The sequence below is a fragment of the Agelaius tricolor genome, unplaced genomic scaffold (genome assembly GCF_023055355.1).
Source record: "Agelaius tricolor isolate 1412-34295 unplaced genomic scaffold, bAgeTri1.0.p SCAF_3, whole genome shotgun sequence".
Classification (NCBI taxonomy): Eukaryota; Metazoa; Chordata; class Aves; order Passeriformes; family Icteridae; genus Agelaius; species Agelaius tricolor.
Window position 1 is genome coordinate 2,180,999 of NW_027269263.1, and position 16,484 is coordinate 2,197,482.

A 16,484-nucleotide genomic window follows, 5' to 3' on the forward strand; every position below is an offset into this window, starting at 1 on the left:
TGTCATCTGTTGTTCTAGCATTGGCTCCTCCATCTGTCTTGAGCAGTTCTGCCTGTGAGGAGAGGAGCAGCAGTCTCAGGGCTGTGCTGGGGCTTTGCCAGCCCCTGACACAGTGAGGAGCAGCCTCATTCCTCAGGAGGGATGGACCAGGATTTTGGTCCTTGAATTTGGATCACTCTAAATTGTCAGATTATTGTGCAGAGCTGAAAGATGTTGCTAAAATTGTCTTCTCACAGAACATTAGAAAAGACTGAGTATTTTGTGCACTGAGTTTATACTCTGGTGGCTGTGATTTGGAGCTGGAAGTGAAATTGCCTCTGTATTGTATTTGTAGGGACCATTGTGGCAGGGAGGAATGATGAATCTGACTCCATGTTCTCAGAAGGCTAATTTATTATTTTATAATACTATATTCAATTAAAGAATACTATATTAAACTATATTAAAGAATACAGAAAGGATACTTACAAAAGGTTAAAAAGATAATAATGAAAACTTGTGACTCCAGAGTCTTGACACAGCTTGGCACTGATTGGCCAATACGTCAAAACAATTCACATGAAACCAATGACCAACCACCTGTGGCTAAACAATCTCCAAACACATTCCACATGAGCACAACACAAGAGAAGCAAATGAGATAAGAATTATTCTCCTTTTCTCTGAGGCTTCTCAGCTTCCCAGGAGAAAAATCCTGGGCAAAGGGATTTTTCAGAGAATGTGAATGCCACACCTGGGTACTTTTGCTTTGCTCATATGCCTCCTTCAGAGCAAGAACTGCAGTGTAATAAATTCAATGAAACCTCAAGCAGCTTGTGAAAAATGCCAATCACTTTTTTTTTTTTTAATTTTAAAAGTTTAATAGTAATAAAATAGTTATAAAAATAGTAATATAAATAAAAATTTGGACAATTAGGATTTAGGACAATATGAGACAATAAAAACAAAGAGTTATGGACAGTCTGGGTACCTCTTTCTGGGCAAAATAAGCCCAAAAAAGGACACACGTTAACAGAGGATTAACCCTTAAAAGAAATAGCCTGTTGTATATTCATACACCTCATACATGATGCATAAATTCCATTCAAACACAGGATTATCTCTGGGCAGTGTCAGCTTCTTCCTCTTAATCCTAATGGTGTCTTCAGGGCTGAGTGAGGCAGGAAGAAATTTGTTTTTTCTGATAAGTGAGCAATAAATTCTTTTTCTCTGAAAGATTTAGGTGTCCTGTGGCTGCTCAGTGTGAGTTCTTTCTTTAAAAAAAGTATCTTACATAGCATAGTTTCTATTTTAAGTTTCTATTATGTTATAACCTAAAACTATGTTTAACACACTACTTAGGAAAATTAATACAACATAACTTTCTCACATAACACAGATAATATTCATTTGAATAATAAAATACACATTTTTCACAAGCTCACAGGCAGGTAAATGAGTGCACTGAAAGAAGCCATCCATGTTAACATCCTTGCAGTATTTTGGTTCTCAGATTAATTTGACAATTGGCTGCTAAACAACACACTTCCTTTTACAGCCACTTCCACACAGCCATCAGAGAGAAGCTCCTGGCATTAATCTCTGAAAGTGATAGTGCTTGCTCCTCTGAAGAGGAAATTTGTTTTGAACTCAAGTTCTGACCTTTGGGTCACTTCTCCTGCACTTTGCCCTGCCTCAAGCTGAGGTGTTTTTTTTGTTTTTTGTTTTCAGTTTATTGTTAAAGGGTATCAACCATCAGCCCAATGCAGATAGATGGTAGTAAATTAAGTATTGGGCTTTTCTGCTTGATGATGTGTGGAAATATTTTATGCTGTCACTCCAGGATTCTTGGGACAGATTTTGAAGGACACTCTCAATCCATATCCATGTGGATTGCCATCAGATTTCAGAGCAATCTGCAGTCCTGTTGTTTTGTGTCATGGACTGGCTGGTAGAATTTTTGACTTGGCTGAAAGTCTTTGGTTAAGAGGTTGCTTTTTGATTTCTGGTGTTTTGGATGCTTTCAAAAATGAAAATAAAATCAGTAGTTTTCAATCTCTGTTTGAAAACAGAAACATGGTCTGTTCCTGATGATTGGTGAATTCAATAATTTCACACAACATGAATTGCTATAATATCTGTCTACATCAGACATCAGGAAGAGTACTAGTTTCTGTGGATCAATGTTCCTGTTCCTCTGGAAGCTTCAGTAGCTAGTAGATCTTACATTCAGGACCTATAAGTGAAATGTGTTGCTTTTCATTTTATTGCCTTATTTTAATCATATTTTTCTGGGTTACATTTGCTATAGATTGTGGTTAAGAATTTAACTTAAGTGTATTCTGCCATGATCCTCTCTTATTTTTTTTTATTATACCAAATGAAAAATCCTTTATCTAAATAGTGTGCAGCATATCAGCAGAGTTTGAGCTAACCTGTTATTAGGGCTGAACTGTACTTTAGGTGGTGGATGTAAGAGCTGCAATGAGCAGAGTATACAGGAAAAAAACTGAATAATTTTGATAGGTTTTTTTTAATGTTTTGATAGTTTTCTTCTTCTTTTGATAGTTTTATGCATCATATCTGGAAGTCTCTATTGTAGTATTTCACTTCAGCCTCAATAGGGTCTTCCTGCATGAAGGGACCTGTGAGAGGGTAAGATTGATGGGGAGGATGAGGAGAGTGAAACAGAGCATACAAAACATTATTTTGTTTTCAGTGTCAGGGGTTGACCCCAGCCAGCAACTGAGGACCTCCCCTTTTGCTTCCTCATTCCCTCTGTCTCCTCTCTGCAGCAGAACAGGGGGGGAGAATTGGAAGAGAAAAAAGCAAGAAGAAAACCCTGATGGATCAAAATAAAGATGGCTTAAGGGGTGAAGGAAAGAACAGGGAGGAAAAAGGACTGAATAGCACAAAGGGATTTATTCACAGCCCTCTACAAGCAGAGCAAAGGCCAAACTAACCGGGCAAAGAATCTTTGGAAAGACTACCTGCCAGTTTTATTGCTGAGCAAGGATATTAAACAGTATGGAATATCCTTTGGGTCAGCTGTCCCAGCTGTGTCAGCCTCTTGTGCACCCCTAGCCCACTCACTGGGGCAGCAGAATAAGAAATATAGACAAGACTTTGACACCATTCAGCCACAGCTAAAATATCCCCATGTTATCCGGTCCAAAATCATCTCCATCCTAGCCAGACCCACTGCATTCAGCACATCAGCAAATTCTGTTGCTCCTTTTCAATAGTAGAGCTTGTGTTACCTGCACTTGAAGTTAGTGTGATAAGGTTTCTGTAAAAGCAGTCAGATTAATACTGATGGGTAATAATCTGTAACTTTGATACGTGAAAGGGTTGAGAGATGGTAACTGCATTTCCTGAAGAATGGCAATGGGCATCTCTGTAGGAAAAGAAAAAGTTTTATACAGATGAAAGAAGCTGTGAGAATCACCAGCTGAGATCTCTCTGACTGGGACATGGAAACACAGAGGTGCTGCAGGAAGGAGCAGCAGTCCCTTGTGTCTTCTGTGGAGGACAGAGAACAGATTTGCAGGCTTTTATCAGCTTTTCCAGGAGCTCAAGGAGTGGAGCACTTCAGCAGGAGGGGGTGAAAAAGGGTTTGTGTCCTTTCTGATGGCAAGGGGAGAACTTTTGGAGGGTTGTAGGTGGAATCTGGGACAGGAGCCAAGCACTAGGAGAAAGCAGAGCTTGAAGATTTGTTGTGAGGTGCTGGCAAAAGCCATGGGACAGGGAATGCATTTTAGCTGCCAGTCTTTTCATTTCCTTTGCTTTTTCTTTTTTTCTTCCTCTTTCTTTGTGTTATGTTCATATCATCATGGGGGGACTGTTCTTCCTTCAGTGTGACTCATGCCAGGCAGCCAAGAAAACCATTTCTCAGGGAGCTGTAAGAGAAAGGAGACCCACTTATGAACCATTGGATTGTAAAAGCTTTGAAAAACAAAGGCTGAAGACAAGTCCTTCCAACAATGGAAGAATTTTGCCTGATGCCAGGATATGTGTTAGAAGATGTATTTTGATGGGTGAATAATTTCAGGGTGCAGCTGTAGAATCCACCTCCAGATCCTCTATAGTTGTGTTTCAGTCCCAGCTGAAATGTTCTGCTCTGCTCTAAATGATAACTTGGGTCTCCAGCAGGTTCGAATTCTCATTCCACCTGCCTTAAAGAAATAAATTTGTAAATGTGAATTGTTCCCAGTGTGGAATCTCAGTTCTTGTGTCCCTACTTTTTGTTTGTTAACACAAACACTGATTGACTTTAGTTAAATGTAAATTTTATCAAAGTTGTTGTTAATTACAACGTAATAGCAACAAGAACTTTAATAAAATTCACATTTAATCTCACCATGGCAGTATGTGTTGAACACTTTCCATCCTGTCTGGCTGGGAGTGTTGTACTGCTCTGTGGAAGAGGATCTGTTAATCCATGCTGCAAATGGTTTTGAAATTCCTGCCTGAACACAGAAGCAGAATAAGGAGCCTTCTGCAAATTTACTCTCTGCTTTTTAATTCCTTTGGAGCCTTTATATATATATCAGACTTTCTTTGTTTATTTAAAGCAGCTCCAACTGTTACTGTTTGCAGCATTTACAAATTATACAGTGGATGTAAACTTTCTGATGCTTGCTTAATTCAATAGCGCAAAACTTACATTTTTTTGTAAGACAACACTCAAAATTGAGTATTTGGTGCATTGTTATTGAAACAAGTAATTTTTTTGTTTGTTTTGTTTTGTTTAAAACATATATTCTTTCTTACTGGACAGTGTTTAAGTATCATTTACAGTCCACAGCAGAAGGCTGCTAACTGATCCCCTTAGAGATGCAAATAATTCTATGGGATTAAACTAGATACTGGTTTTTAATCCCCTTGTTTTATTAGGAACAGATGGACTTTACTTCTTCAGATCATCATCCAAACAAAAAAAGAAAGGTAGCAAACCAGACAGCATTGCTTTACTGACTGTGTTGTTGGGGTGTGCATGTGTGTGTGTGCTGTGGTTAAAGAGACAATCAGCTGAAAAAATCATTTCAGCAACACGCTGCAAAAGCAGAAATAGTAGATACAGATGGAATGATCAAAGCTGATCCTCTGCCCTGGGATTTCAGAATGATGCATAATGAAAGCAAGATATCTATATTGAAATATTCACACACCTGGCTAAAATTTCTGATAATTTGTGGTATCCTTGCATTTGACTGTTTGCTCTGCACACTTCCCCTGCTGAAGCAAGGTGAGCAGCTGCTGTACAGGATTAGGATGGCTCTGCTGCCTCAGTGGCATTTGTCACCGTGGGAGGGGGGCTTCAAGCCAGTGCTGCATCTCAGAAATTTGGTTTTTTTGTGAAAATCACTGAGAAGGGAAGAGAGAATGCTGTGTTTATAAAATGTGACAAATGCTTCCACAAGTGGCGTCTGAAAGTGAGGGCACTGCTGTCTTTGCACCTGGAATTCCTGCATGAAGGAGCCCTGGCCACAGAAGGGACCTTTGTAGGGGGGCTTTTATGGACTCCTCACTGCAGATCTCTAAATGTCACAGATCATATGGTTCATAGTATTTAGAATATTTTTTTATTTTGCAAAAGTAACTTAACCTTCCTGTCACCAAAATCACTTTTATTTTGCTTCCACCTACTCCAAGTGTGATGAAATTGATGTATTTCATATGTATGTTTTGTATATTCATCATATGAAAAGAAATCAAACCACCTATTTTACCTGATGATCAGAAATTGAGATTTTTAATGAAATACAGAAAAAAAATTTATCAATTTCCAGAGTTTCCCTAGACCTCTCTTGGCCATGTCACCTACTGACTTTTTCACAACAAAGCTCCTGGTCTTCCAGATCAGGCACTTAAGCGGTTTTAGTGAAAAAAACCCAAAACTTTCAAATGTTGCATTCAATTTTTTTCCACTAGAGTTGAAAAGTGTTCTTCAGTGTTCATCTAAATTCATTATTTTGTGGTGTGGGTGTGTGTTGTGTCTTCATCTTGCTTTTCCCCTTCCTTCCTTTCCTGGTTTAATGTCAATATACTGTACAGAGTAAAATGCACATAATGTTTCTGGTTTTGCAGCATTGTGTTTTGTTAGCTGAAAAATATTCCTGTTTTGAGATATTTTGGTGTGTTTATGTCTATTTCCATGCCTATTTCTACATTAGCAATTCAATGAATTGAATACTTCATGAAGAAATAAAGGATGAGTCAGGTCTTTTATTGTGTGTGTGCCTCTGTCCTCTTGCAGATTTAGCATGAGAATTATTTGTATGTATCAGAAAATACTTTTGCTTTCAAGGATGCTCATACAGATACAGTGAGCCCGTGCTAGTTATCATACTGCTGCTACAGTGGCAAGGCAAAGATTTTAATAATCAGCCCTCCCAAGGCAGTGTTTGCAGTCAGAGCACTGCTCCCCTCCAGTGTCCTACCCCACTGGATGAGATAAGTGGCTTTTTTGGGTACCCACCAGCTCCCTGCTAGCATTGCTGACGTAAAAATGGTCCTTGTGCTGGGCCGTGTGGGGGTGGAGGTCATTTCAGCTGAAATACAGAAATTAACCACAGCTTATCTCCTCTTCTCATGTATACAACTTGTCCAAAGTGTCTCTGAGAGGCAGTCAAGACACCAGGATAAGGCACTGAATGAATAATTATTCTTTCTTTTCCTCCCATCTGCAGAACAAAGGAAGAATTATGCACGAGACAGTGTCAGCAGCATATCTGAAACATCACAGTACCACGTGGAGGTGAGATGAGAGGGATACACCAATTACAGCTCTCAATTACATGTGGTTATTTTTGCCTACATGTTTTTTTTTTGAGGATATATAAGCTTGAAGGCACATTCGTCTTCCAAAATATCCCTCCAGCCTGGGGTCACTTCAGAGCAGATTACACTGAAATGTCTCAAATTCAGAGCAGATTACACTGAAATGTCTCAAATTCTCTAGCTTTGCCACAATGAGCTGAAATCTAGATGTGGAAGGATGTGTGCAAAGTTGTGTGTGGTTTGGCAAGCAGACAGGACTCCTCAACAGGGCATCAATTCCACACCTTGTGCTGCCCTGTCTCTGAACCTGGCTCCTTGCAAAGATGAGGCAGAGCTCAACAACCCTGTGCTGCTGGCAAGGCACACTGGGTGGTATTTAAAACTAATACTCTGATCAGATCTAATCAGCAGAAGTATCAGAATATTCATAAAGTGCTGAGCATTAAGCCCTCAGTGTCCCAGTGGGTGGAGTACAGGGTGGTTAAATACAGAATTAAATACTCTGCCTGCACTGAGTCTTCCCCAGTGTGAAGAGCAGAGTGTGTGCCTTGCTGTCTTAAGCTGCTTTGCAGAATTACTGCGTGCTGCTCTCATATTTAAAATATTCAGCAGGGTAAGCCTGAGTGCCTGTGTGTAGCCTGCTAAGCACTTTTGAATGCAATGCCTCCCTTTGGAGCCTTACTTTGGCTTTAACTTTCTCCTGCTGCCATCAGACCACTGCCATGGGTTTAAGTCAAGTCTTGCAAACACCACAGATCCTGGGCTCCATTTTGCTGGGTTTTAAATCATCTGTGAATTGTGAGATCATATGCAGAAGACTCCTAATTTCAAGTGCTTCAGTCCTACAATCAGCTTGCAGATGAATACCTGTCTTGGTTCTAATTGCCTGTGTATTATGTGTGCTTTCTTCATAACTGTTTTGGTCCTGTACTGGCATAACAATTAGTACTTGCATTTAAAATCTAAGCATTCCTGGGTAAGCAGCCAGTGCAGAGTTTGTTTCACTTTACTTTTAAATACTTTGATTAAATGCAGCTTACACCTACTTTCTTCTCTGTAATTACCATGTGCTGTTATCCTGTAATAGACGAAAGCACAGTAAATCCTTTGGTATTATTTTTGTTTTTTAAAGTTATTTAGAAGACAGATATGCAGGCATACATTAAATGTGGTTCAGCTTGAATGAGTGTTACCAGATCTTCAATTAGAATGTGAAGGTGGATTTATGCCTGAACAAAACGAAATAATTTTGTGGGTTTTCTTGCACAATTGGCATGCTGAAGGAGAAATTGCCACAGCCATAATGACAGGGAAGCTAGCTGAGGTGAAGTTTGTGAGGCACTGTTTAGTTTCCAGGCCATTAACTGAGTCTGGAGAATACTCCAAACTGTTGGTGAGCAAAAATTGTTACAATTTTCTTCTGTGCTGCACAAAAAAGTGACCAGCCCATCCATAAGGTATCCCTGTCAGATCCAAGCCCATCCTGGTTGCCACCAGCAGGCTGCTGGCAGCTCTGGAAGAGATGAGGACACTCCAGGTCAGGGTGGTGGTGGAGCTACATTGGCAGGGAGCTTCTGGGAAGCCTCTGCTGGCACCTCCTGAATTCAGCTTGCCAAGAGAGAGACAGGTTTTCACTCCTGAAAAAGCTAATTAAAATTTGTGGTTTAATTCTAGCTTTGATACCTGGAGGATGTCAGAATGTGCCTTCAAATCTGACTGCTTACAGTAGTGAGGAAATGACAGTGGGTGTTAAAAAGCAAGCTACAAAAATAAGTTGACTTAAAATGACATTTTGGACTAAACATCCTTCCTCATGTCCTAGAGGAGGGCTCTGCCATATACAAAGGCACTTTTACTCATGAATAATTTGCATTGCTACTTGCTGATTTAAATATTAATTTAAATACTGGCACTCCTGAACAATAGGGAAAATTGCAATAGTAATTTCTTTTAAATGTACATTTTACTCGCCAGCACTTGACCACCTTTGTTCTGGACCGAAAAGAGGCGATGATCACAGTGGATGATGGAATAAGGAAGCTGAAATTGTTGGATGCCAAAGGCAAAGTGTGGACTCAAGACATGATTCTTCAAGTGGATGACAAAGCTGTCAGCTTGGTGGACTTGGAATCAAAGGTAGGATCTGTGAGTGACAGTCTCATTTTCAGAGAGAGAGGAAAAGGGAGCGAGCAGAAAAACGATGTATGTGAGACTGAGGATTTTAATTAGCTTATTATCACTTTCCCTTTTTTGCTCATGCAGTTTTTCAGAGATCAGGACACTGTATAGTAAAGTGGCATTTTGTGTTTTCTTCTTTTTTTTCCCCTCTTCTGACAGAATGAACTGGAGAATTTTCCTTTAAGCACAATTCAGCATTGCCAAGCTGTGATGAATGCATGCAACTACAACTCAATTCTTGCATTAATATGTAAAGAACCAACCCAAAACAAGCCTGATTTGCATCTTTTCCAGTGTGATGAAATTAAGGTAAGATAATAGTGGAGATCTGCTTGAACTTATTTGAATAGGGGAGATTGTATGATTTGACCAGCACAGTGGATAAAGATAAATGAGTTAATAGAAAATAATTCTTTACTTTTATTCTTGTAAATATGCTGTAAGTTTAATCCACTTATGATATCAGCACTACTTACAGTTAGTAAATGTAGTGTAGCATGTATTGCAAAGGAGTAATCTAATATTTAAGCTGACTCCTTAGTGCATGTTCAAATATATCTTTACTGTAAATATTGGTACTTGGACTCTACAGCTGCTAATTTGAGTTTGCAAATGTATAAAGCTCTGGAAAATGTCTATGGTTTACCTTCACACTTCTGAAAAAAGTGTTGTAAAATAATTTGACTTATCTCAAGTTTATTTTATAATCTGCAAAAAGCTCATCTGAGCCCTGAGTCTTACCTACTCTTTCTTCTCTTTTTGTTACTGAGCAATTAAACATTCTCTACATTCTCACCTTTCTGCATCTCTGCTCTGCTGGAGAGATCTTGAAAGGGAAAATATTCCTTGCAGGAGGGGCAAAACAAGGAAAGAGATTGCTTGTCTCTGGTGAAAATATTGCCTTCAAGTGTAAATTATTTTTTATTGTATTCTGCAATATTTCTTTATTTCTGAGGTTATAAATTTTAATTCTGTTAGTTACTCTCTGTAATTCCAGTTGATAATTTCAAGGGGATTTCTTAATTCCTTTGTAGTAGTTTGTATTACTGTCTTGAAACAACAGATTGTTAAATCACACTGTGGAACAATTTTGGAATTAGCATGGTGAGAGCAGTGTGAGGATGATCAGTTACTGTGTGATTTGTTGCACAGAATTTGCTGTTTTCAAGGAAAAGTGGGATCCTGTCAGAAGTTCAGGGATTATTGTGTTAAATAATGCAGGGATCCCTTTTGAGGAGTGTTTGGACCCAGCTTCTCATGTGTAGAGTTGGTCTCCCTTCATTTTTGAAGTTGTTCTTCTGTGTAGATATAAAAATGTAGAGTAGCTAAGCATGACTTGGAAGTCCAGTATCTCCCTTTGTTCTGAAGTATAGTGTGATTCTGTGGCCATACCCTGGGCTCTTTCCTTACTCATGAAACTTTTCTGGTTTTGAAAGTTTAGGTCTTTCTCTGTTGGCTTTTTCCTGCTTTTATTTGAAGTTACAAGCAACTCCAGGAGCCTCTGCAATAAAAAATACTTAAAATCAATAATATTTCAGGCATTCTAACATTTTATAGGCAAGAAAAAAATTAAATAGTAAATACCAAGAGTGTTGGATTAATGGACTTCTTTTGGTTTTAAGTTCCTCTGGTCCCCTAAAGTATTTTCTATTGATTCTGCAAACTTGAAATATCCTATCTATTCTATAGTGCAATCCATTATAGCCTGAAAAGTCCTGTAATCCCCTGTAATCCTAAATTCAACAATGTCTTCTGGTCCTAGCAGAAGTCACATATTCCTCCCAAAAAGGTACACACTTCTGCATGGTGAGGGTGCTAGGAAAGACATGATCCTTGCAGAGTGAGCTAGACACTGACAGATTTGGGCTGTGACAGCCTTTGCAGGAAATTAATTTGTCAGCTGAAGACATGTAACAGAGCATTCTAAATCCTGTGAGAAGCCATGACCTATTTAATGCAAGATCTATTAAAATAATACTTTAGACATGCATCAAAATTTCACTTGTGGGGCCACTGGTAGAGGCAGGCTGCACTTGTGGAGTGTCAGGAAGGTACAGATTAGGGAATCTTGTGAAAAATTCATCTTCTGTCACATCAAAGAGAAATTGGAGGCTGTCATTATTTCTAAAAGGAAATTGAATCATGACAAGTTACTCTCTTAATGCTTATGCTGCTGCCATCTATAGTAGTTTTGCTGCTTCTATATTTAGTAGATTTTCTTTTTATAGTCCGAGACAAACAAAATACTTGAGACAACCAAAAATTATGTATGCAGAGGGAAAAAGTAGCTTATGCAATAGTGGTTGACTTGAGATAATTACAGCTGTTCAGACAAATTTGGTGTCTAGATGATGTTCTTGTGTGATGATAATGCTTGATGCTGGAGTAGTGACAAAAATACCAACTCCCAGATTTTATTCTGTTCTTTTTTGTGGTTTATGCAAAAAATAATTTGTCCCAGTGCTTTTAAATAAATGAGATTTGATCAGGTATTCTCTGTCTAAAGGTGAGATATTTATTTCAAAGAGTAGCTGATTCCTGATGTTTCCTGCTCCTGTCTCCTTAGGCTACCCTTATTCATGAAGATATTGAAAGTGCAATCAGTGACAGCAAAAGTGGGAAGCAAAAGAAGAGGCTTGAGACACTGAGGTAAGAATCCAACTTCTTGGCAGTGTATAGGATTATCAGTGTCACAGCATTCAGAAGCTCTCCAGGTCTGCCTGCTGTCTTTTGGGGTTTTGTGGGGGGCTTGAGCTTTTTTCCTTCTAGCTAATAATATACTTCCAAAGCCATGTGTATTAAAGCCATCTCTTGCTTTAATAATTTTCTTATGTTCTGTTCAATTTATAGTGTCAGTTTTACCTTTCCCAGTTCCACCTTTGTGATAGGAACAGCTGAGAGCAATTCCACTTGCCAGAGAATGGCATTGCATGTCTCAGCTCTGCATATGGGTCAAGTAGTTCAGAATTTAAATTAAAAACCAGAAATTCCCCATATCTCTAAGTAAATAATATTATGCTAAAAGGTTTTGGGATCTGAAGATGTTAAATAAAACAGCAACTGAAGATTGAATAATCTTCCTGCCTGTTTAATGATGCTGAAGACTTCTTGTTTCCCTGGTAGCAAAATCTTCTCTGCCAGTTGGAAAATGTGAGGGAAAGAATCTGTTGGGTTCAGAGAAGATTAATACAGAAATGAGAGGTAGCGAACAGAGGCATAAAAGCAAAGGCACAAATATATCAGAAACTGAATGGTGATGGTAGTAGCTTGTTAGAAATTCATTGTAACTGATGCTGATAGTATCTCTCAATAATAATTGTGCTCAGATAGATAACTCTCTGCTGGACAAAAATTAGAATGAATGTATAATGGTTCTGGATACCTGTTAAATTCTCATGTACAACGTACAAAGATTTCCTATAGCAAGGGGCACTCCTAGAAAAACAAAAGAGACCCTGAACTGTGTCTAATTCTATTTGCAGGTTTAAAATTAAATAAATAGACTTTACCATTTATGGGACTGTTGCAAGCCAGGTAGAAGCACTGAGAGGCAATCCAGAGGGACTCAAACACATTCGATGTGCTGGGAAACTAATGAGATTTAATTGGCAAAAGAATGTAGGTCAATACATCTGTTGGGACAAATAATCTGAGATATCAATCTCTGAGGGCTCTGAGGCCCAGAGGTCAAACGTGGGTGGCAGCTGAGTGCTGGCTCCTCCTTGTTGGCTCATGTGCCTGCAGGGTTTGGGTCACAGGGAGGGACCCTCCTGCCTCACTGAGCCTCTGAGGCATCATTGAGGCGCTGCAAGGTTGTTGAGGAGTGAAAGGGGACTGGAGGAAGGAAAGGCAAAAGAAATTTATATATTTATTTATTTATTTAATTTTAAACTTAAAAATGATTATTTATAATTATTTATTATGATCGTTTATTATAATTATTATTATTGTTATTATATTACTATTATTGTTATTACTACTACTGCTGCTACTACTACTATTTGCTGTTCAAAGTCCAAACAACATTTGATGTTTTGTGGTCTTGTTGAATGCTGTGAACAAGATGAGTTTATAAAAGGTGAATTTAAGGTGAAGAACTAGTTTTTGAATAGAGCTCTGGGAAAGGAATGGGGGATATGTATGACAGGAGCCACTGCGATTTTTTTTGTCTGTTGTTATCAACAGACTGAAGAATGAATTCAAACACCCCTTTCCTTACAGCATTTAAAACTACAGTAAGAACTGGAAAATTGCAGGTAGTGCAGTCCATGATATTGATGTGTTTGTATTGAGAGAGGATGAACAGGCCCCTGTTAGAGAACAAATCAGCCAGTGAACTTGGTTTTGTTGGCAGGGTTTTAAGCAAAAGGTGGTTGACAACTGGCCAGACTTAGGGGACCAGATACTTGATTTGTCATGGCTGAAAGGTAGCTCCAAACCTTCCAATTTCCTCTCATACAAGAGACAAGTCCCACCCTTACAACTGCACAGGCTGGTAAAAATGCCACTCAATAATGCCAAGGCACTGAATTTATCCATGTGAGCTGGCAGGTCTCCTCACGTTCTTTGGCACTGCTTGGGGACTTCCCAGGAGACAAAGGTTTGCTCACTCCCTGGTGGAGTGAGTTTCCTGGAGTGGGTTTGTGCTGTGTTTAACTTATTTACACATCATGGTCTGGAGTTTAACATATTTACACATCTGGCTTGCTTACTTGGCAAGCCCATATCGTGCTGTGCAGTCCTTGTGAAGCCTCCTCGATTCCTCTGACCCAGCACTGGAGAACAGAACTTTTATCCTTCCAGTGTCACTCGTGGGCTTTCTCCTGTCCCTCTAGGATGATCTCCAAAGCTGACAGTGCCATTCCCCCACCCCCTCGGGCCCCTGCCCCCGTGCCCCCGGGGACCATCACCCAGGTGGACGTGCGGAGCCGCGTGGCAGCGTGGTCGGCGTGGGCCTCGGAGCAGGGGGACTGTGAGTATTCCTGGGGCTGTGCCACACACAGCGGGGCCTGGAGTGGATTTTTATGGTGCTTGCTAGCAACAGAAGGAGTTTGGAAAGGCCACGTTCACGATGGCAGAAGTGGTTGGGCAAGGTCAGCCCTCTGCCCTCGCTGCAAGCAGATTTTCCCAGTCAAGTTTGAGATGCCCCAAGCCGCTGCTGCCTGATCTGGGGACAAAGATCTGCCATAATCTGATTTGTCATTTCCTTGCATTTACCCATTTTCTGGATCTCTGTTTAGGGCTGCTTTTACTTGTGCTGGGTGAGGGTTCCAGATTTTGATCTGGGCTATTTAGTGAAGACTTTAAAATACTTGTGCAATAAACTTCATTTATGCGGTTAAGTAGACTGAAAGCAGGTACAGAAGATTTTTTTTGTGAGCCTGGACAGGATCAGGCATTAAGGTGCAAAATTTTCAGCCTGTATGGAGTCCTTGCAAAGGGAATGGCAGAGTTTTGTCCATCTTTTTCTTACAGTAGTGTAATTCAAAGCATAAACTGTATAGAAATTGTTATGTACTAATATATTAATCCCATATATATGCATGTCTTATTCTCTTCTCCCCTCTTTGCAGATGAAAAGCACAGACAATACCATGAGCAGGAAGAAACAGCAGAGATGATAGCAGCCAGGATTGACAGAGATGTTGTAAGTGAGGAGCTACAAATGATGCTGCTTCATGTCTGTGAGATTTTGCAGCTCTCCTTTGTGGGAAAACTTTTCTCCATATGGGAAATTCAGTTCTGGAGAAAAGCTTTCCAAACAGCCTCTGCTTGTTGTGGTAGTTTTCTTTTCTTTTCTTAATATTCACTTTTAAAAGGAAAGAAAAATATACTGAATGTTGATTACAAGTTTTCTGCTGTGAAGAGATGGAAGTATAAATTATAATTTTTGAAGTAGACTAACTTCAGCAAACTATGTAAGGATAAAAAATTCCATCAATTTAGCAGGACTTGGGTATGTGTAACATCTCTAAAAGAAACATGGTCATTTCAGAAGACAGGTGGACCCTTTTTATTTTCAACTTAAAGCATTCCTGTATATAACCAACAATATTTGGCATGTTCTATGGTATATGCAGGATCAAATATTGCCCCATGTGTCATTTGTAACTTTCTACTTCTCCACTCTGCTGTTGCCCTCAGCAACACCAGAGAGTCCTGAGAAAAGCATGTTGGGACCTGCTGGGTTGGTGTCTTTGTGTTTTCCTCTGGGGTTCATTCATTCTTCTCCAGTCACTCTTTGCAATCAATTCTTCAAAGAGCACTTCTCCACAAACAGCTTAATTTGTAGACAGCTTCACCAAATAGTTTAATACTTAGTACAAAAGGAGATTATGAAGTTATATTCTTTATGAAAATGCTGTCCATTCAAATAATTTCAATTTTTTTGTGTGCTCTCAGCAAAAATGTAATATGGAAGTGTAATTGCAATCAGAGCTGAACTATTTTGCTACACATAATTAAAAAACTTCCAGTGGGCCTATGTTTTTAAAAAAATTAAAATTTAAAATACTTTACAGGTATTTAAAAACTGTATTTAAAAATTTTAAAAACACAAGGAACCTAAATATGGAATGTTCCAGCATGGACTTTGTTACAAGGAAGCTGTTGGTGTCTGGGAGTCTGGACATTTCAATTTCTGGAGTATTTCTGCTATAGATTCTCTAGAGTGCCAGTTACCTTTCTTTTCTCCCACAGCAAATTCTGAACCATATTTTGGATGACATAGAATATTTTGTTACCAAACTGCAAAAAGCTGCTGAAGCATTTGCTGAACTTTCAAAGAGGAAGAAAACTAAGAAAAGTAAAAAGAAAGGACCTGGAGGTAAGAGTTGATACTGCACATACTTCTGTTTCTCTCAGGACCATTGAAAGAACTAGGAAATGTCTTTTTGTGTAGTTTTTCTTAATCAGTGTAGCAATTTTCTCTCAATTTGAGCACAAAAGTTCCTGTGCAGGATATGCTTAGAGGGAAATCTATTAAAATTAATTGCTTGAAATGAGTGGGGAATGACTAATTAGAGATGTGACCACAGAAACGCTCCTGCCTTGATTCTATATTTACAAAATTCTGTAAGATGGCAAATTTATTATGTATTTTGTTGTTTGCTATATCTGGAATGTTTCTGGAAGCTATAGACATATAAATGGGTGTATAAAAATTTCATCTTTTTCACCAGAGGGTGTTCTTACTCTCCGTGCAAAGCCACCTCCTCCAGATGAATTTGTTGACTGCTTCCAAAAATTCAAGCATGGCTTCAATCTCCTGGTAAGTGATAGCAGCTAGTCTGAGATGTGAGATTAGACCAGGGCTGGCCACCTCTGGGCTAGCTTGGCCTCTGAGCTTTGGGATGCTGCTGCTCGGGTTCTCCACACATTGACTAGACGAGCATGTTTGGTGTTCAGCATCATTGTGTTTCTTGCTTTCCTGGTTCTTGAAAGCCTTTGACTTGGGAAATTTGATTTTGAGTCATGAAAGGATTCCTAGGAAGGTCTGTGGGGCCTCACAGCTCTGTTGTGTGTTTGCCAGCATCACCAGCTGT

The 16,484-nt window shown here is 39.3% G+C and overlaps 1 protein-coding gene across 5 annotated transcripts in view; it reads left to right on the plus strand.

Moving 5' to 3' along the window:
- The window catches only part of EPS8 (EGFR pathway substrate 8, signaling adaptor), a 124,700-nt gene that overhangs the window by 80,295 nt on the left and 27,921 nt on the right, over positions 1-16,484 (plus strand). For all 5 annotated transcript variants that reach the window (XM_071422116.1, XM_071422119.1, XM_071422118.1 and 2 more), the window contains 8 exons: positions 6,672-6,739; positions 8,737-8,898; positions 9,100-9,249; positions 11,507-11,589; positions 13,776-13,912; positions 14,514-14,587; positions 15,640-15,766; positions 16,122-16,210. In XM_071422116.1, the coding sequence (XP_071278217.1) occupies positions 6,672-6,739; positions 8,737-8,898; positions 9,100-9,249; positions 11,507-11,589; positions 13,776-13,912; positions 14,514-14,587; positions 15,640-15,766; positions 16,122-16,210 (890 nt within the window). The remainder of the gene's footprint in view (positions 1-6,671; positions 6,740-8,736; positions 8,899-9,099; positions 9,250-11,506; positions 11,590-13,775; positions 13,913-14,513; positions 14,588-15,639; positions 15,767-16,121; positions 16,211-16,484) is intronic.